At 38.6% G+C, this 21092-nt stretch overlaps 1 protein-coding gene across 1 annotated transcript; it reads right to left on the bottom strand.

Moving 5' to 3' along the window:
- Positions 1 to 16: 16 nt before the first annotated feature.
- HTATSF1 (HIV-1 Tat specific factor 1) lies at positions 17 to 19501 on the bottom strand. Its single transcript, XM_050964858.1, has 9 exons — positions 19188 to 19501; positions 15396 to 15594; positions 15002 to 15049; positions 12866 to 13020; positions 11653 to 11816; positions 10473 to 10572; positions 6406 to 6495; positions 5650 to 5787; positions 17 to 5166 (listed from the first exon to the last, which is right to left on the bottom strand). Exons 1-9 carry the CDS (start codon positions 19359 to 19361, stop codon positions 4885 to 4887), a joined length of 1350 nt encoding a protein of 449 aa, XP_050820815.1. The 5' UTR covers positions 19362 to 19501; the 3' UTR covers positions 17 to 4884.
- Between the last annotated feature and the right edge of the window lie 1591 nt (positions 19502 to 21092).

The following is a 21092-nucleotide window of genomic DNA, read 5'->3' as shown; positions in this document are numbered from 1 at the left end:
AGAAGCAAAGACTGGCTTGTTTATAAGTTTGTTTATTAAAAAGGTAGTATAAAACACAACCCCTTTAAGAAACAAAAAAAAATTCAAGACAAATCAAGAGCTTCTTCGATTCTGTCACAGGGCTAGAAATTATAAGTATGAAGGAATTTTTTTTTTAAAAAAGTACTTTTCAGAATGAGAATTTTAAATGGTAAATTCAATTTCACTCTAAGGGAAAAGCCAATTAGAAAAACTCAATTTATTGACAGACTTAATCTTACATTACTACAGTAGTATTACATAATGGGTCAGTGCAAAAATTGTAACACTAGCTGTGAAAGCCATTTTTTATTTCTATAACCATATTTGATAGCACTTTCAAAATACCTTAATACCAAAAACTTCAAGCCCTGCATAATCCAGCACACTCACACATCAATTTAACACAACTTCCTTAATATATATAAAATTTAATTTGTCATACTACAGCGTATTCTCAAATTCAGAAAAAAATAACTGAGTCCAATGAAAAATCTAAAGCCATGTGATATCTTAGAAAGACTTCAGCCAAGTTGCAATATAGGAGTTTAAGATGTGGATACTGATTCACTACTATTCAAAGGTCAGTGTGGTTTTATGAAGCATCTAATACCTGTACACTTTAGTGAACTGGGATCAAATATTCAAAAAGTTAAATAGTTTAGCCTTGTGAATGAAATCTGGGACAAGTTTTTAGGTCAAAATGCACTGCATTTAATACATTAATGATTTTAAGCAAATTGCAATCCCTGTACAAAATGAAACATATTAAGGATTGAAATTCAGTTAAGAGTTAAGTATATCCAGCTGTATTTTAAAAGTGAAAGTCAGCAGGAGCAACAAACATTTTGATGCAAAATGAAACTAAACTATCCCTACACCTCCTCTCTTCAGACACGTACATGCAAATGTGAAACATACTTAAATCTGCTCCTTTGCAGCTTTTTTTCCTCTTTTCCAGTCTAATCTTTGCATGGTACTTAATTGGTTTAGTTTTACCACCTCTTATACACATAAGCATCTATGAATCATTAGACTATTATTCAGTTATAAAATGACAGATCAGTATGATTTGGCCATTCAATACTAATCTATTCATTATTTTGAACTTGGCAATATTATCCACACTTTATATAAGTGCAAACTATTTAATATTCCCCCCCTTTGTATTTAAATTCTTTTAAATACACTCAGTGCTTTGCCACTATTTAAATCTACGAGCAAGATCTTCAGAAAGCAGGTCTTTGAATTTGAGCTACATTGATTACTGACAAATCATTTACTGACAATTTACTGCTAGACCAGAAACAGTTGGCCTTTTCATAAGACATTATAATATATATATTTAAAAAAAAAAGGGCGGGGGGGAGAAGGGTAACTTCTTGAAATGTTCACTTCTGCAAGACCTGTTTTCTCTGCTAACTGTAACAACTTCATAAAGGTATCCAGGCAGAAACAGCACAGATCAGATTAGGAAAACGGCTTTCAAAAGCTAAGGTTTAAGGTAGGGTCTGAAAGCATGCACTATATTGACAGCACTTTGGAATGAAACATAAGGAAAACTAGAAACCCATATTGAATCCTGATCTTGCCATCTTTACTGAATTGAGGGGATCATAGACTCAATCCTATAAAACTACTCACAAGAGCAGTCTACTTCAGTGGGACTGGTTATGTGAGAGTTTTGTAAGTCTCAGGTCATGTGACAAGACTCAAGTTTTCTCCTACTTTTGGACTGTACCCATGTAAAACTATTTTGGGGGTAGATATTGAATTTCAGAAGTTTATTACTACAGTCACTTGGCATAAAAACACTTACTAGACGTCTAAAAAATTATTAAACAATAATACATTCACAGATCAGAGTTAATTCCACACTATCCACTAATTTATTGTACTGTAATATTAGAATTCATAACCATGTGCTTCAAATTCATGTTTTGTGATCGTAATTCACTATAACCAGATGGCAAACTGTAATTTCCCCTATAAGCTAATGAATTATGAAAATTTTCATAATTATTGTATACAATAAAAAGGGAAAAGTATTCTAACTTAAAACCACTATTTATATAAACACGCCACTGGAAACAGTCATTGTTTCACCATTTGTTTTCCAATCATTATCACAATTCTTGTATAGATCATGGATAAGCTGCTGCTTTTAAAAAAATATTTTCCCTATTTTTCTGTCAAAGCATAAAAGGAAGGTGAAGAGAGGTGCACAAACTTCAATGTTAAGATCTCATTGTAGACCGTTGTTTGGCTAGAAGCGGAAACAAATGGTTCAGAATTTCAGGCAGTGTCATGAAAATAATTTTTATATTCTTAGAAATTATTTCAAAATGCCAGTAAAGTAGTTTTGTTTTGTTTAGTTTTTGTTGTTGCTTTGTTTCCAGTCTGAAATGAGGAAAATTTAAAAAAACTTACCCCACTCAAAAAAATTTCAGTAGGTAGGCAAGCCAATCAAATTTTAAAATCAACAGAGGGGAGTTACTGTACATACATCAATTCCTTAGTTTTACATGGTTTTTAAGCATACTGTTAAATAGTCAATACTAAACTATATTTGATTTGACACTAACTGATAAGGCATTGTAGTACTGTAAAATATTCATTTAAGCATTCTCTACAGCAACTTCAATTTCCCTTTTTAACTGGTACATTGAACTGCCGAGAATGTTTTATATAATTAATTAGGACCTCCAGAAATCTAACAAAGCATGCCAGCTTGACAGGTCCAAAGCCTAGAGTTTGGGAGCAAGAACTGAGAAGCATTGAAAACAATGCCCATGGTATTAAGCTGCATGTTGCACACACAAGCTTTAAGTATTCACGTTTGTAATCATGAGAATGGTTAAGTACATACTGTACCAGCAGGAACATTTTGTTTAGAACTATATGGGCTAGAGACAGTTTGAATTTGACACTATCCATAATTATATGCTAGCCAATACAGAATCCTTAAACAAATCAGAAGCACTTATTTTGCTAAGGTTTATAATTCATGATGTGCTCAAAGATGGGAAGAGAATCTACTGAGATAGTGAGAATTCAGTGGTTTCCTCTCAATGATATAATCAGCTTTAAAAAAATCACTAAAGGGTGTTTTATTTAAAATTAAATTGTCACACTAGTTTATAATTAAAGTATCCATCAATTTAATACAATCAGGAGTTACAAGTCTGATGATCTTAACTACTATTCTGTTATCTAGGTTGCTCATAAGGAAATAAGATGCAACCACAATGGCAAGTATTATTTTATACAAACTTATTGCCATAACCTACATAAACACACCGATTACCAAAAAAACCTAGCTACAGTGAAGTTTTTCAGAGAATTTCAAAAAAATCAAAAGGTAAGTACAGTACAAATTAAGGACAACCAAGGTCCTCTATCAAAATTGAGTGCTTCAGGTTGGAAACACAAGCACTAACAACCATAATCTTTCACAACCCGCTATCTTCTTTTTTCAAAAGAATCAACAATTCCAGTTGGAAGTTTAAAAAGTATCCTCAAATGAACAAATAATTCAGAGCAAGTTCCAAATCTTAAACAGATATGCTGAGGAACTAGGGCCAACATTTGTAAAGAGGATGCCTAAAGTAATGTTGTTCAAAAGTGCTCAGCATCCAAGCTGATCCATTGAAGTCGCTTTTGAACTTCAGACTACTTTACACATCTAATTAAGGCGGCTAACTTTAGGCATTGTTTTGAAAATCTTTGCCTAATTGAACAAAAATGTTTAAGTCAATTTAATGGCTAGTAAAACAAGAAAATATAAATATAAAAGGGCAGCTAATTTTTGAAAAATATGTTCCCCAATATTCATAGTGTGAGACACAACCTTGGGATTAAAGGTTAAAATCTTTTAAATGTTATGAAGTCTTTGGTGGAAGGGGCCCCTCGGGCTGTGAACTAAACCAAAAGCATCAATCTCAAAAAAGAATATGGTTCATACTGACTCCCCGCCCTACCAAAGAGAGAAAAAACATTTCTTAGATTTAAGGCAAAAGAACCCCAAAAGCCCTATGGTCAATGTATAATTTTTACATGATTTCAGCATATGGAAATACTTCATTCTACCATCTGAATTTAAATTGAAGATTAGAGATCAGCTTTATTTACATAGTGTTCTGGTGCTGAAGAGCTTATGGGTGCTAATCTCCTCCAAATACTCACAACTTGTTTACATCAATGGAAGATTCAAGGAGGACATAAGACCCCCTCTATACTGAACATTCTGATTTTAAAGTATCTTCTCACATATCTGTGGTTCCGTGTAGGCTATGGCAAGATTTCCAGTTTTGTAGACTGACCAACAATTTCATGCTATTTAAAATGTCTAATATGGCAACGCATGCACAGGGTGAATGTATTGGGCCTTTCTGCAACAACTGTTCTGTAAAACTGTCAAAAGTGCTCAAGCCAGTTACTTTAATGAGAAGATACCAAGTTCCAAAAGTGTAGGGAAACTAAAGCAAACATTAAAATCAACTTTAATATCTTTGTATATTACTAAAATGTTTTTAGATTCTGTGTAATTGTTCAAACTCTGGAGTTCACATACACTTCACATTTATATAGTTTAAACACTGACAAGCAAATATATGACATAAGAAGCCTGGTCAGTTCTACTGTGCTCTTGGCAATTTGAGATATTTTGCTTGAACAATAGCCAATTAACATGAACTTTAAGATCTTCATTAACTACTGCTTTTAATAAAAATTTCAAAGCACAAGCTGATGACATCAAATATGCATATAAACACATGAACACTGTCTGTAGTCACCCTGAAGCACAGGATAAGAGAAATCCAAACACCACCCTAAAAAGCATGCTTTCATAAAATATTAGAGATGTTATGTATCTGTTTCATCATCACTGCCTGCAAGGCTGCTGTCTGTTGATGCCGTGCCATCTTCATTAATTCCTTCACCATTATCCTCTCTCTTATGAGCTTCATCATTCACATCACCTTTAGATGTGCCATTATCTTTTGAAGGCTGATCTTCAGGCAGTTTCACACTACTCGCTGCAGAATTTGAAGCAGCTGCAATTTTCTGTTTCTCTACATCAGATTCTCCTAAAAATGACCCCCACAGCTTTAGCCTTTCCTCTCTTTCTCTTGAGGTCTCTTCCACCTGTGTATAAATAAACCTTAATTAAAATTACTACAGAAATCCAACCTTTCACTTAGTGTAAAAAAAATTAGTAGTTTACACTTGTTAAAACTATGCAACAGCTACTTTATTATAATTAGCATTGACTGCAGTAATACCATGAGGTTTCACTTGACTCAGGGCCCATTGTGCTAGTTGTTAATGTTTGTACAGCAATGAGTAACTGAACAATTTACCTTCAGTGTACAATTAAAATAATTGGGGCCTTTGAAAATTGGATTAAATACAATTTTTAATAGAGCAAAAAATAGGCCTGCTAGGATCCCAAATAACTAGCATCTGCGGCTAAGCCAGGCTTAATATTTGTTCTTTGAAAAGAACATTTAAATTCCTAATTTTATTTAAATTTAGGATTTTGTTTCCTCTATTTTTAAAATTAAATTGATTCATAGTTAAAGAATTTTTAGAAATTAAAATTTGGTTAAAAAAAACAGTAAGGATTACCTGATAATCTGTTGTGCCATCCCATGTTTCAGCACTTAGCTGACGACCACCAAACCACCTTCCATTGAGAGCTTGTATGCACAGATCAGCTTCCTCTGGTTCTTTAAATGAAACAGATGCCACACCATCTGGGTGTCGCTGTAAGAAAGACAAAACCCTATGATATACGTCTCTAAACAGGAATTAAATTTTGTTCCAAAGATCTTTACTCTGCCCTTGTAAGAGATCAGGTACAGTTTTATATGCAGACATGTACAAGCTTGTTCATGTGCATATACTTTTACAATATGTATCCTTCCATTCTTTTCAGATTTTGAAGCAGCACCATCTTTAGTACTTCACAATTATGGTTTTCAGCTTTAGGTTTTAAACAAAGCTCCTTCAAATCTTTTTGTACACAGTCCAGTCTTTAAAAAAAAAATAGTTGAATGTAGCTATTTGCATTTTCATGGGTGCATGCTTTTCAACTTCTAATGAATCTGTCCCCAAATCTGTTGGAGAAGCTGAATATTGCATCTAGACATAGGGGGAGCTGGAATATGCAGATGTGCAGTTTAACTTCACTTTTGTTAAAATGGGAAGAAATTCTGAATTAAATTCAAGAACTGAACATTTGAAAAATGAAATTAAGATTGCATGAAAAACAAATTTCAGAGAACCAGAAATCTTATATTTTAAAGGAGCATGAACATCTTGTATATTTGCTTTGAGAAGGTACAGTAATTATGACCATGCAACATAATAGAAAATACCTACATCAAATAAAAGAACCTTCTTTACTTCTCCAAACTTTTCACATTCTGTCCGCAGGTCTTCCCTAATCTCATTCAGTACTAAAGGATCTTCCTGTAAAGAAATACATAATAGATGGATTTGTTGTAAAAATAAGCTTTTAAAACAAAAAATAAAGCTGAAAATTCCCTTAAATGTGTATAAACTGCAGACTGGAATTTACACTCTTATGTCCTATAGTTTAAAGGATTAATAGTGGCAATGTATTATACAGGAAAAACACTGGGTACTTTCCCTTATATAGTATGTTGCAAAATAATGACAATCCAAAATATTAAGAAATAAGCAGAGATTTGGACCAATCAAAGTTTTGAATTGCTCCAGCTCCAGGCAAAAACCTACTGGTCCGTGCTCCAGCTCCAGACTCCACTCCAGAACCCTGGAAATAAGCATGAAGCTTTGTTCCAAACATAAGAAACAGTTTAAATGACCACTCAGAGTACTAGCAGAAGTCTACCTCTACGAATCAAGTACTGCATTCTTTTCCAGACACCACCTCCCAATAAAGTTTTATGAAATAGAGGAAGTTCAGAGAACAACAAAAGTGACCAGGGAGGCACTGAAGGGCTTTAATGTGACCAGACATACTCACTTTTGAGATTATTTTGGTATTAAAGCCAGTCTACACATCTCTGGTTTTACTAAAATTGCAATGACATCTCAATCCCAAGGACTTCTGACTGTCTTTTTCCATTCCCAGTGTACTACTCTATGTGCTTTAAAAAGGAGCATTGTCAGGTCCTGCATCTCAGTTACTGCTCAGCTCAGACTAAATGTGTGGTAGACGCACAAATCTACAAGCAATTAGAAAGAAACCCTCTGAGGAATGAGTGAGATTTAGTATTGTGAAATGGGATAAAATCGTGGAATAAAGGCAAATTTAGTATTGGTATCAGGGAAACTTCTTGATTGAAATAGGATACAATAAAAGCCCCATTGATTGGAATACCCTAAAGCTACTTAAAAATACATTTCTAGAAATCTGTTTTCTAGAAAATAGTGAAATTATTCAAGAAACCACTCTTACCAGGCAGCCTCGTATTCTTAAGAGACCATGTCAAACTATCCCCAAATGAAGCGTACACTTCCTATTGTGGCCAAGCCCCAGCAACATGAAGAATACGTATTACCTTCCTAATGCATGGTGCAATGTCTCTGAATATGCCCAAAACTATTAGAAAGACAAGGTGGGTGAGGTACTATCTTCTATTGGATCAACTTCTGTTGCCGAAAGCGACAAGCTTTTGAGCTTACCTATAGCCTGGGACCAATACAGCTACCAGTGCAAAAAAAACTACTCCAGCCACTATGAACTATACTACTTAGCAGATCACATGGCAAACTCAGATCTAATTTGTACACTTGCAGCATTCCTTTTCACATTTTCTCTCAAATTTTGGACTGTTTTTTCCAAACCAAAATCTCACTTTCTAATTTTCTGCTCTTTCCTACACTCAAGTGTTTTCTACTAGTATTTGCAATGTCTCCTACTTTAATATCATTTCTGAGCTTCATTAATGTTGTTTACTCCCTCTTCCAAATCAAGATGTTTAATTAGATTACATTTGCCGCCAATCCCTGTTGCATTCCCTTAGATCTTTCCATCAAGATGCACTGCTGTTTATCACTGTCCTTTGTGTATGGGCTTTCAGGCCTAGTCTTCACAACTAAAAAGGTGAGATTTTTACCACAAGGTAACTTGCAAATTAGTTCTCAGGGTGTAAACACAACGATGACTTTACCTTGCAGTAAAACTGAAGTGCAAACTAGGTGAGGTCAACATAGTGGTATAGTACTGACCTCACCTAGTTTACCACAAATGTTAGTTACTGAGAGGCTAAAAAAGCACCACCTAGTAGTGAAGACAGAGCCTCAGCCAGTTTTGAACCCATGTGATGGTTTTTCAACCAAGCCATTTTGATTTAAGAGTATAAGGATCTACCTAAGTTTACTAAACTGCAAACATTAAATCTCCCTATTTCCCTTCATCCACTGAATCAAGTGATATTACATATTGGAACTTAAAATCCTCAGTACTTTAAGGGATTCATGCTAGCAGCCAAATCAACATTACTGGCATGTGTTCTTTTGGACAACTTATTTTTTGTAGGTGTAATTTTCTTTATTTTACTGGGGAAAAGGGAAAACCCACTTTCCTTCTGCCTCCCACTCAGTTGCCAATGGCAACCAAAAAAACTGCATGCTCTTGTCAAGATTACAACAGTGAGAGTCAAGACTGCTTTCAGACCAATGCGACAGTTTAGTTTTAATTATTTTTTTACCTCAAACTCACTGGAGGAAATGTAACATCACTATAGTATTTGTGGAATGGGTTCTCCATGGTACACAGGGATAGTTTTGGAATTTGGCATGCAAACAAATTTAATTTTGAATCCTAAACTAAAATTAGTCTAGGTCAGTGAGATTTTTAAAATACAGGTCTTAAATACATGGTGCTCCTCATTAAAGGGATATAACGTACTGTTGTAATGGACAAAATATATTTTGAAAACTGGAGCACATACCTCTAGGTCTTCAGAGTTCACTGGAGAGAGCCATAAATTTGTCTGGCATTTCAGGAGACAATTGCTGAATTAAAACATTCTCACCTTTTTCCAATCTGTCAGTGTTCCTACAGCCTTTGTTTTAGCAGAGCAATTACTGCCATTAGACTAATCCTGCCCAAGCCTGAAGGTTGAGAGAATTTATCAGCATCTATAAATGTGTGTGTCTTCATACCATAAATTCACAGATAGCATAGCTTATGGAAAAGAAAAAGTGAAGAAAAGTTATATTTCATGAACGTGGGTTGAACTAAGGCCTTTTCTACATGATAGTTTTGTTAGCAAAAAGGCAGCTTTTGTCAACAAAACAGTGGAGATGTACACGCTACAATGCTCCTCAAAATAAAACCACCTCAAGAAGAGATGCAGAGCTTTTGGCAGCAAAGTTAGATTGACGAAACATCAGTTTAGACACTGCTTTCATTATGTTGCGTAACTGGCCTCCAGGAGGTATCCCACAATCCCACTGAGACTGCTCTGCTTGCTGTTTTGAACTCTGGTGCCCTGCATCCAGCTGCACATGCATGCGCCCTTCCCCTTGCAAAACTCCAGGAAGTTCTGAAACTGCTCAACGTGGAGAGCTCACATAGCTACTATCCAGCTGAGCAGGCCAGCTCTCAGCAGCAAACACAGTGCCTGGATACAGGGGAGGGAGTGGATCTCCTTGGTCTGTGGGAAGGGGCGGCTGTGAGAATACTCTGAGGGAACCACAGAATCAAAACATTAATGTGGAATCCTGCTTTCCCCAGCAGTAGGACCACAGCAGCAGGCAGGCAGGGCCAGCTGCTGCTTGCAGGGAGGAGACAGCTGTGCAGAGCCAGGGAGGGCAGCAGGGGCTGATGGCAGGGTGTCCTGTGTCCCCTGCTGGTGGTGTGGGGAGACACACCAGCTGGTGCCACAACAACCTCCAGCAACCAGGAGCAACAATTGCAGGGCAAGTCCTGCTTAGCTCCAGCAGCCCTGGGATGAAGCATGCTCAGCGCAGATGGTATCTTCAGAGTATTTGCTATCAAAATAAGTCTCTATTGAGCATGTGCAAAGTGTAAATTTTCATAATTTTAACTTGGCCATATTTTGGAGAGTTTCCATGGGGATGGCAAATGGCATCTATGATAGCAGCAAGACACATACAGCCAAATTTCAAGCCCCTGCTATAAACCACGGAGGCATTCGAGCTTCTCAAGGAAGATGCTAAGGTTTTTTAAACAAAAACAAAAAAATAAAACCACACATGGGCAAGGCAATATTCTCCCTAGCTTTGTTCTTGGAAGTAGATGAACCATATTAGCTGAAATTTTCAAAAACATTCAGGCTGAGGCAGACACTTGGCATGGAAGATTTTTGCCTGAAAAGTTAACATTTAGCAACGTTATAAGCAACTGAAAACAGGGTCTTATAATGGTAAATGATGGATGATGTTGACTATTGCCGCACTACCAGCTTCATCTATTATTTAGTTTTTCCTACCTCAAAATCCTTTGGGTGGAACATGTTTCTGATGATAACAACACGCTCATGTCGCTTTCGAGCTGCACCATCTTTCTTCTCAGGCCTCCAATCCAACTGTCTAATGAAATGAAGCAATAGTAAGACATTGTTGCACCTTTCTTCAGGTTCTACAAGTATTTGTTGAAAAAAAAAATCATTAATTTGACATACAGATTTCAGTAGTGACAGCTACTTTGGTTCTAAAGAATTATTTAAAATGTTCTAGAAAATAGAATAGAAAAGTGACCAGCAAGTTAATCACTGTCCTCTAGTAAAGCAGCTTCAAATACCATAAACATGCATAAGAATGTCATAATACAGAGACAAGCCAAATTTAACTTCAGCAGTCAGTGAACATTCAGAAATATTCTGTAGGCTGCAGCTGAACATGGGATAAGAAAAGGAGGCAGGGAGACATAACTGGGCTATTAAGTACCTTGAACAATTTAGGACAAAATATTTGAAGTCACCTAATGTTACAGTTCAGACTACGACTCACTTAAAAGAAACGTTAACAGAATACCAGCTTTAAAGTACAACAAACATCTAAAGATTCCCCAAAAGGTAATTCACCTCCACATAAGAAATTTTTTTAAAATAAAAACATTTGAATGCTGAAGGCAGATGTCCGTATATAAACAGGCAAAAATAGAAAGCAGTGTACTTGTTCATTTACCAATTGGAACTTCATGCTAACTGCTTTAGAATTGTACGTGTAATGCAATTATTAAATTTAACTAACAGTAACATACAGGAAGCTAAACAGTCCTGTCTCCTTACAGGATCAACGTTAATCACAAGAGATTAAAGTGACTTTACAGGGTTCCGTAGATTCAATAACTCAGGAAGAGAAACTTCCATCACGTTTAAAAAAACAAAACCACACACACCAACACTTTCTGCCTCTCAACTGTAACACTCTGTCCAGAAGAAAGTAATGGAAGTCTTTGGTTTTCTATGGACTCCAACCAAACATGACAATCCAAGGGACTTTCAAGATGCCAGCATTTAACTTATATTCCTCACCCCACCCCAATGAAATAACTCTAAACCTAATCTTTGATCTTTCATGGTTGGTATAACATTGAATAAATGACTATGAAAAACTGTTTTAGCTAAGACATTTAGAAAAAACATTTTACTGAAAGAAGTTACAAACTTTTGTTGTTGAGACAGCCTCTTCTTGTAGTCTTTGCATTTCTTCTTCTTTTTGCTTGCATCATACTCCCCCTTTAGTTGAAACTTTGCTACTTCAACATGCAATTTGTAGCCTCTAATCTCATCCTCATCCAGAAGTCTTAATGCAAGCTCAACTGATTCTCGCTATTTGAAGATAAATCAAATTATAGTAAGCCTTAAAACAAGCATCAATGAGAAGGTTTTGATTAAAAAATTAAAAATGAATTCCGCTTCAACCAAACAAAGCTTGAACTGGTTTACAAAAATTCATGTTAAAAAAGGGGCTACACTTTTAGTATTGCTTGACTCTGGCCCAAAACACACATTTCACCAGTGTACTTAACAGACTCACCCTCCCCCACTAAACTGCTGTTCACCAAGTCACCACTTCTCTTCATTCCAATCATTTCTAAAAACTGAACTATGACAGTTCCAGTGAGCTATTATAATTATAGGGAAAAATTTAAAGAGAAAATTTTCAAAAAGACCTAAGTTCCACTTTCAAAAGTGATAAAGTCCTGAGTCTAAGCCTCCTTGAAAGTCAATTGGAAAGATCCTCAAGGTTAAATACCTCAGTCAGTGTTGTGCAGCCTGCATTCTGAAAATACAAATCAGTAACAGAATTCAGAAAAACTATTGTGACAATACTATGCCCATAATGTTGTGATGCAGCTTTTCTGAATTCTGCCCCCGTGTATTAATTATTTAATATTTGTAGTGCATAGAATCCTGCTGTGGAAGACACTGTACAAACATAACAAAAGATGGTCCCTAACCCAAAGAGCTTGCAATTAAGTAAAATGAGTGAAAACAGGTGCATACAATGGACTGTGAGGGAAGAAGGTAAAGATTGTGAACAACTATGATCAGTGGTCATCTTAAGGCATCAAAATGCCCACTCAGAGCCCTCTATCAGCAACATCTAATAAAAACCAACAGTGGTTGGTAAGTGTCAGAAAAGTGTTGTAGCCATGCTGGTCCCAGGATATTAGAGAGAGAAGGTGAGTGAGGTAGTGTCTTTTATTTGACCAACTTCTGTTGGTGAAAGAGAGAAGCTTTTGAGCTAGAGAGAGCTCTCCATGTCGGAGAAAAATTGCAGCCTTTCATATCTGACAATAAAGAACTACTTTGTCATGAAGCAGAGCCAACAACAAAAAAAAAAAAAGTAATATTACACTGAGTACACCACTGACCTTGAGATAACAACAGAGGCCATCTCCTTTAAGATTTCCTTGCTTGTCTTTATAAAGTTTAATTTTATGTTCTTCTGTCTGAGGATCTCGCATAATAATACCACACTTTGACATAACTTGTATAAACTCATCCTTTGTAATGTCTGGAGGCAAACCTGCAAAGTAAATTCAACCATATAAAAATCTAGAATGTATTTATATAGTGAATTCCAAATCCACTTTTTCCACCACCACCGAGAGGAAACAAGAATGAATCAGTCATAAAATGAAAAATACCTGTCAGTGCAATGTTCTGGGTGAGATTTTACATGCACAAAAATAAATATAGTTTTGTTAAGTAAATTTAGTTTTGAGAATATGTTTTATTTCCTGTTAATTGAATGTTTGGTAATCTTTTTGCTTTTTAAGCAAGTGAATTGTGGAAATGTTATGGTTTCTGTAGTAACCATTAACTACATCCACAGATCAGAAAACTCAGAAAAGTCTCTGTTGCATTAAGTGTTTTTGGACTTAGTTTCCTTAATATCCCAAAACAATGACACAGCAAACACATTAACCTATGTGCATATAAATATATTAACCTAGGGGTTGGCAACCTTTCAGAAGTGGGGTGCCGAGTCTTCATTTATTCGTTCTGATTTAAGGTTTTGCATGCCAGTAATACATTTTAACGTTTTTAGAAGGTCTCTTTCTATAAGTCTGTAATAAAAAACTAAACTATTGTTGTATGTAAAGTAAATAAGGTTTTTAAAATGTTTTAGAAGCTTCACTGATAATTAAATTAAAATGCAGAGCCCCCCAGACCGGTGGCCAGGACCCGGGCAGTGTGAGTGCCATTGAAAAATCAGCTTGCGTGCCGCCTTCAGTATCCGTGACATAGGTTGCCTACCCCTGTATTAACCAATGCACAGTTTTTTTCATGGTGCACACATTTAGGTATCTACAGTTTAACTGGAACAGAAAGTTAGACACTGCATAGCCAGCACATTGGTCATTCTTACCATTTTTTCTAATTTAGTACAACATGCCTTCATTTAAGAGACTTTGTACATACCAAAGTTTGAATTTTTTTAAACAAATGAGTTATTTGAACAGAAGAAAAACAGCATTTGAAATATTTTTAAATTATGAAAAATTCCTGAGGTAGCTAAGCCTAGAGAAAGGAGAGTTCCATGTTTTAAGATATGCTGCTTCACGTGCATGTTTTTCTTGTGCTCATGTAACTCAAAAAACAAGCAGTTGTATTACCTTTTCAAACAAATTCATCTTTGGGCTAAGAACAAGCATGAGAAGGTGCAAAAGATACAATGTAGTTTCACAAATATTGTATTGCTGTAAAATTGTCTTCCCTTCCCCTGTTTATTCTGTTTTTTGCCTCCATTGGCTAAGAGGGGTGAAAACATTATCTTGTCCTAGTCTAGCCCAGGGGTTCTCAACCTTTTTCTTTCTGGGCCCCCCACCCCCAACATACTATAAAAGCTCCATAGCCCAGCTGTGCCAGTTTTAGAAAGCAGCAAGCAGGGCAACTGCCTAGAGCCCTATGCCACAGGGGCCCCCACAAAGCTGCATTGCTCAGACTCTGGCTTCATCCCCGGGTGGCAGGGTCAGGGCCTCGGGCTTCATCCCCATGCAGTAGGACTTCGGCTTTCTGCTGAGGATCCCAGTGAGTCTAATGCTGGCCCTAATTGGCAGACATCCTGAAACCTGCTCACAGCCCTGTAGGGACCCCCGGTTGAGAACTACTGGTCTAGATCAATGATTAATGAGTTGTGTCCATGTACCACCGCAACCTATGGAGCACTTGCTGGTGGTTCTTGGAGTACTGGCTGGCCACACTGGGCTCTCTCCCCCACTTTCAGCCAGCTACATTGTATTTAAATAGGTAAATTTATTCAACACTTTCCCAGTACTACTTTTCCATCTCAGCAACTGCTGTAGTTGTCACAGGGATGTTATACAATCATAAATGTGAGCATAAGTAGGCCATGCAATTATGAAGGTGAGAAGAGGGAGTCAATCAGTGAGACAATGTCCTAAAATGAGATCCACACTATTAAGTATTCTGGAGCAGAAATATTTATATAAATTGCTTAACACACCTTTGGCACTATATTTAAAAAAAAAGTGATGACTTACCCGTCACATACACATTTGTGTTTTTGTCATCTTCAACATGAAACCATCCTAAAAACAGAATCATAATTGTAAAAGTTGTGCTAAACCCCTAGAAATAGAACAGGATTTTAAACATTAAGCTCTCATTTACCAGTTTCACTAACTAAATTTCCAAGAAGCTTCCACTTAACCCAAGAGAGCTCAGAACACTATTAGTAATTTGATTATATTTCACATTAGAAATATAGGTTTTTAGAACCTAGTAAGTGCTATGCAATTTCAGAAGTGTTTCAAGAATTTTCAGAACAGATGCCTGAGCATCTCTACTGTGAATAATACTAATGCACAATTACATTTGCTCATTTTTTCTTAAATATTGTACATTTTCCAGCTTATGCAAAATGGAGACCCTTACCTGCATCAAGTTTTCTTTTTTCTCCTTTTTGTTTAGAATCTGTTTGTTGGGGTGCTTTTTTATTTGTCGACTGCTGTGCTCCTGCTGTCCTAGAATCCACAGCTGGCTTACTTTCAGTCTTTGAAGCAGAGGAACTGTCTAAACTATTTGTAGGGAAGCCATAGTTAGCATGATATGTTGCCAGGAAGTCTTCAGTCACCTAGAAAAGGAATGTTAGATATTAATCTATAATAGAGTTCAAACATAAACCCCAGAGCACAATTACAAGTTTACTGGTGCTGAATTTCTGAAGATAACTACTAAAACAGTAATCCAGATGCCTTCACCTACAGGGGAAAATATAAAGGCTCAAATGGACACTGCAGTTGAAAATTTACAAATACCAGATATTAGTAAAGCCATACTGAGAAGTCTGCACACGCTATTCAGTAACTTTTTCTACATTGCAGAAGAACTTAAACACATTTCATTAGTGGCCCCTTTTTTCAAGGGGAAACTTTTAATACTTTCACTTACCAAGTTAGATTTGTCTGAGGCAGAAAGAAACCCATAATGTAATACTAAGAACAGAATTCAATTGCTCTCAACCACGAGCAAGGAGAAGTGACACTGACAGGCAGCCAAGAAGCAAAACACTGACTATTAAATTGACTGACAATGTGGACCTCTGTCTTCTTGAAGAAAGATTTTCAAACAAGACTGATTGATGTTAATAGATAGTGTAAATCTTAGTATAGGCAATATGCACTAATACACAATTAAGTCAAAGATCATAATCTTTGGCTCAGACTATTACCTGAACGTTAGCTGTTTCCCTCCCAACCAAACTTCCCTGTAGAGTGTATGAGCAGTGTCTAAATTTGTCTTTCACACAAAAATTTACTATATTAAATTAGATGCAAAACTTACAATATCTTATTTGTTGCTAGATAAGTTTTAGTACAAGGTTTTTACAAACCATTTGCAGTACTGTATAGTTGTAACAGGACAAGAAAACATACTAGTTGAAGTTTAGTTTGACATTTTAGTGTCCCAAAATGGTTACAATCTCTCATTGTTTAAACCAACTTTTCCACTGTCAATATGGTTAAGTTTTCAGACAGCCTCTTCAAAGATGAGAACTCAGCTTTGTAAGAAAAGGTTAGGTTTTCCTGAACTAACCTATATGCTAGGAGTTTCATCTGTGTTCAAAAATACAAGAGTGAGATAGTAGGGATTCTGAATAACTCCATGCTTGCATGATAACTGGTAACTAATTAAATCACTACAGCCTACCTGAACTTTTATATAGATTATTTGAGTCTCAACATAAAGGTTTTGTTTGGAAAACTCTTATCTTAACAAGGATATGCCCATGGCAAAGAAAGAGATGCAGAACTGTCAATTTTCAGAGTAGCAGCAGTGTTAGTCTATCCACAAAAAGAACAGGAGTACTCGTGGCACCTCAGAGACTAACAAATTTATTTGAGCATAAGCTTTCAAGGGCTACAGCCCACTTCATCGGATGCATGTAGTGGAAAACACAGTAAGGAATTGTCAATGACAGTCATCTTTCTCCAACACAGAATTAATCTTAATATAAAGTTTTCTGGAGTTTAGTAATTTGCCAAATTGCTGCAGAACCATATAACACTAAATTCCAGTGTTTAGAAATCACTAGTATATCACAAGTGCAAGAGTTTGGTTACACAATAGAAAGTCTGTCCATCTAAAAAGGCCCAGGCCTAATTTAGGAGGGATGCGTTGACCTTTGAAGAATCTTATATTAAGGTGCCACCAGGTTCCTCGTTCATAAAGACTAACAGATTTATTTGGGAACATGCTTTCATGGGTAAAAAACCCACTTGTACCCCTCTCACATTACGGTAATCTGCACTATATTTGGCTCCAGCCAATCTCAACAGCTCACGACTTTCATGGGTGCTGAATTCTATCTTAAAAGTGTTTTTTAAATTGTTTTGAATTTTTCAGTGAATAGTTAAGAGTTTTTGTTTATCAAATAACGTAATAAATCAATGAATCAATACCTCTAACTAGTTGTCCTGCAGCAGCATAATTTTTAGATTTGAGTGGGAAGAAAAATGTTCCAACAAAATGAACTTAAAATTACTTCCGAATACATTACCAACTTTGTTTTATTTCTTGAAACTGGACTGGTTGCTAGTGTAAAACAATTTTTGTTAAAGGGGTTATTAATAAAAAACCTCAGTGGAATATTAATATATTTGATATTCCATTTACCCAAGGCCAGCTGAGACATATTATCCAAACCAGGAAGATAAAGGGAAAACAACTGTTGCTAGGACTGATCTTCTGGAATATTAAGCAGACAACTTCATTATAATACCAGCCATGAACATAATAGCAGCTACTGTACTCCAAGAGTGAATTTTCAAGCTGTGAAAGGTTCCAATCAAAACATTAAAAACCTAAATCCTCTCTCCCCAGCACAGGCAAGTGCAAATTCTCACACAATTATCAGAGGGGTAGCCGTGTTAGTCTGGATCTGTAAAAGCAGTGAAGAGTCCTGTGGCACCTTATAGACTAACACGAAAGCTCATGCTCCAAAACATCTGTTAGTCTATAAGGTGCCACAGGATTCTTTGCTGCTCTCACACAGTAGCTTACCAATGGCCCTCAATCCTGTTCTGGTGGAACATTAAGAGATCATTATTTCAATGCACATCTAGTCATCAGGTTCATTTAGGGGAAGCACAAACCATGAGCAAAAGAATACTGGAAGATATACTTATCTCTTAAGAAATCAAAAAACTTAAAATGATTAGGTATGATCCACACACAAAAAATGGGAAAGCATACCAAACTTCAGACACAGACCTATGGTTACGTCATGGCTAAGGAAAAAACTCCATATGCAGTGCTCTATGAAAGGGTGGGAAGTTGCTTGCAAATTACTGACCCACCATATAATCCCCTATCCCTAATGTCTGCATCTGTACAGCAGCAGAAATTCTGATCAAGTGTGAATTCAGCCAGTCACCTGAGCTATTCTCATAACTGAGCTGCACAGGGATTAACAACTCCTGTATTTAATTAGCTCTTAATTCTATCAAATCCCAGGGTTATGAGTTCAATCCTTGAGGGGGCCACTTAGTGTCTTAGGGATCTGGGGCAAAATCAGTACTTGGTCCCTTGAGTGAAGGCAGCGGGCTGGACACAATGACCTTTCAGGATCCCTTCCAGGTGTACGAGACAGGTATATCTCCATATATTATCTTCCCACAGCTCTTTAGGAAGGCTTATCCCACAGTATATATAAATAGGTATTATTCCAGAAATTTCTGAAACTTGTAAAAACATTGCTGCAGATTGATGCTGAAACAAAAATCATCTGCAAAGGCAAACTTCAAGGAAGCCCTAAGAACTATCAGAGCCTTTTGCCGCCCCCCCCCCCCCATATTGTTATCACCCAGATATCAAGGCACCTGTACCGTTATACAAGGCAGCACCGCGGGAAAGAGAAAGCCGGGACAGAGTAATGCTGAGACACCTGGGGCCGAGGGAAGACTGTAAATTAAACATGAGCCTGCAATGAGATACAGCAGCTAAAGGCGGCCAATGCTTTCTCGTGCTGCAAAGGCATCGGCCCCCTCCGCCGTGACACGCCAGCCCCTCTGGGGCTCTGGTGCGCCTGCCCCCGCTCGGCCTGGAGCCCCGCTCCTGAACGGCATTAGCCAACGGGAAAGGCTCAGGAACACAGGGGGAACCAGGGACACCTGCTACCCTCGCGCCCCGCCCCCCGGGAGGCCCTGGCCAGTCGGCCCGCCGCACCTTAGGGAACCAGGCCTTCTTTTCTCGGTCCCACTCGTAGGCCGTCCCATCCGCCGGGTCCACGTAGGTGAAGGGGTCGGGCTCGGCCTCGCCGCTGCGGCGGGCCTCGTACAGCTGCTGGAGCCGCAGCTGCTGGTAGAACTCCTCGTTCCCGTCCGAGCCGCCGCCGCTCATCGTGCACGCGGGCCGCGGAACACGCCTCCACCCGCAGCTCAGAAGCCTCGCGAGCAACGAGCCCCTGCCTCCCCTCAGGGAGGCAGCCGCTACCCACCGAGCCCCCTTTATTTGCCGCCCGGCCCGGGTCTCAATGCGCAAGAGCGGAAGTGACCTCTCTGCCGCCTGCCTGCCCCACCCCGGAAGAGACGGGATGGGAGGAACCATTCTGAGAGAGTGTAGGGGGGTATGGAATGGACGTGCCCAACGGGCAAGGGCTGGGCCAGCACGTGGTCAGCTGCGGGCCAATGAGAGGCACAGAGAGAGCGATGGCCCCCTCCGGGGAGCAGGCAGGCCGTGGCTTTTTTTCCCGCCTGGGGCGTGGCCTAGCGCCGTATTTCCTCAAGGGCGGGGCCTGGGAAGGTTCTAGATTGATCCCAAACCAGTGCAGGGCCTAGGCAAACACATATTCCCTGGGGGAGCCCAACGCACAGCAGGGCCCCTTTCCCAGGCCCCCACCCCAGGCGTGACCCAGTGCATGTTGTGGTGCTGCTTGGGTCACGAGGGAGGGTGGCCAGGCCAGGCCAAACCAAACCTCACCTCAGCAGCAAGGTGACCTCCTGCACCAGGCAGCGAGGCCTAGAACAGGCTGCTGCTGTGGGGCAAAGGGGGGGGGTGTGAGCTGTCCAGCCCCTTTGCTCCCCAGGGCTTCCCTTTTGGGCGGGAGCAGAGCAGAGGGTGTAAATGGGTAATGGTGGGGTGCAAAACAAGGCAAAGTGCAGCTGGTGGGTTGCCTTAATAAAAGACGTGGGCACCACTGACCTGGTGTCCTGCTCCATTCAACTTTGGGAAAGGAGCCTTTGAACCTGCTCAGGGCAGGCAAACCCTTCCTCTCACACCGGAGGTCCCTTGCACAGTCCGTTCTGCTCCTCTGGTCCTTGTTCTGCATGGTGTGAGCTCACCAGAGTCTGCCCTGCCGCAGGGACTTTGAACACACTCCATTTCCTTTGTCACTCTCGGGCCCCATTGCTGTAATTTATGTCCTAATCCCTTGTGGGCCATCATCTTGGCCTGGCTGTGCTGTCACATATGCCCGCCTCAGGCATGCCTAGTGGTGATATCTTGATGTTCTTGAGATGCCATTGTGCTGATGTCATTGCTGTTGTGCCATGATGCTACCGTTTATCTTGTCCACTGTGCCCACTGCCCCGTTAGCGATTCCTCAGCAGGAATCTCTCCAATCATGCAACAGAAGCATATGCTGTTGGGCAATAGACTTGTGCAGCTGGTTTAGCTCAAAGGATGCTAACTAGTCCCATCAAAATCAAGACTAGCCTTCACATGTCTCTCATTCACACCTGCCTGATGTTCATTTCAAAGGATAGCAGAGGACATCTCACTTCTCACCAAGGTAAGAAAGACAGTGTCATTTTACCAGTCTTCATTTATACTCTTAATATGGAAATGTGTTTTGTGTGTGCTGTCACATTTATGCAGAAAATGGCAATGCGTCCTGATTAGGTCTTCATTGTATCTGGTATCAAGTATCAGGGAGTAGCCATGTCAGTCTGTATCCACAAAAACAAGAAGGAGTCCAGTAGCAACTTAAAGACTAACAGATTTATTTGGGCGTAAGATTTCTTGGGTAAAAAACCTCACTTCTTCAGATCCATGGAGTGAAAGTTACAGATGCAGGTATTATATAATGACACATGAAGAGAAGGGAGTTACCTCACAAGTGGAGAACCAGTG

This window comes from Gopherus flavomarginatus, chromosome 8 (assembly GCF_025201925.1).
Source record: "Gopherus flavomarginatus isolate rGopFla2 chromosome 8, rGopFla2.mat.asm, whole genome shotgun sequence".
Lineage (NCBI taxonomy): Eukaryota > Metazoa > Chordata > Testudines > Testudinidae > Gopherus > Gopherus flavomarginatus.
Note: the sequence above shows the minus strand (reverse complement) of the source record. Positions and strands in the feature narration are given on the sequence as shown.

What these genes read in the sequence shown, in the direction of transcription:
- HTATSF1 (XM_050964858.1), bottom strand. Translation starts at nt 19,361, where the DNA reads ATGAGCGGCGGCGGCTCGGACGGGAACGAGGAGTTCTACCAGCAGCTG. An exon ending in GCCTCTGTTGTTATCTCAAG is followed by an intron (nt 11,817 to 12,865) that starts GTCAGTGGTGTA and finishes ATCTTCAAATAG; the next exon opens with CGAGAATCAGTTGAGCTTGC. An exon ending in AGAAGGTTCTTTTATTTGAT is followed by an intron (nt 5,788 to 6,405) that starts GTAGGTATTTTC and finishes TCTTTCTTACAG; the next exon opens with CGACACCCAGATGGTGTGGC.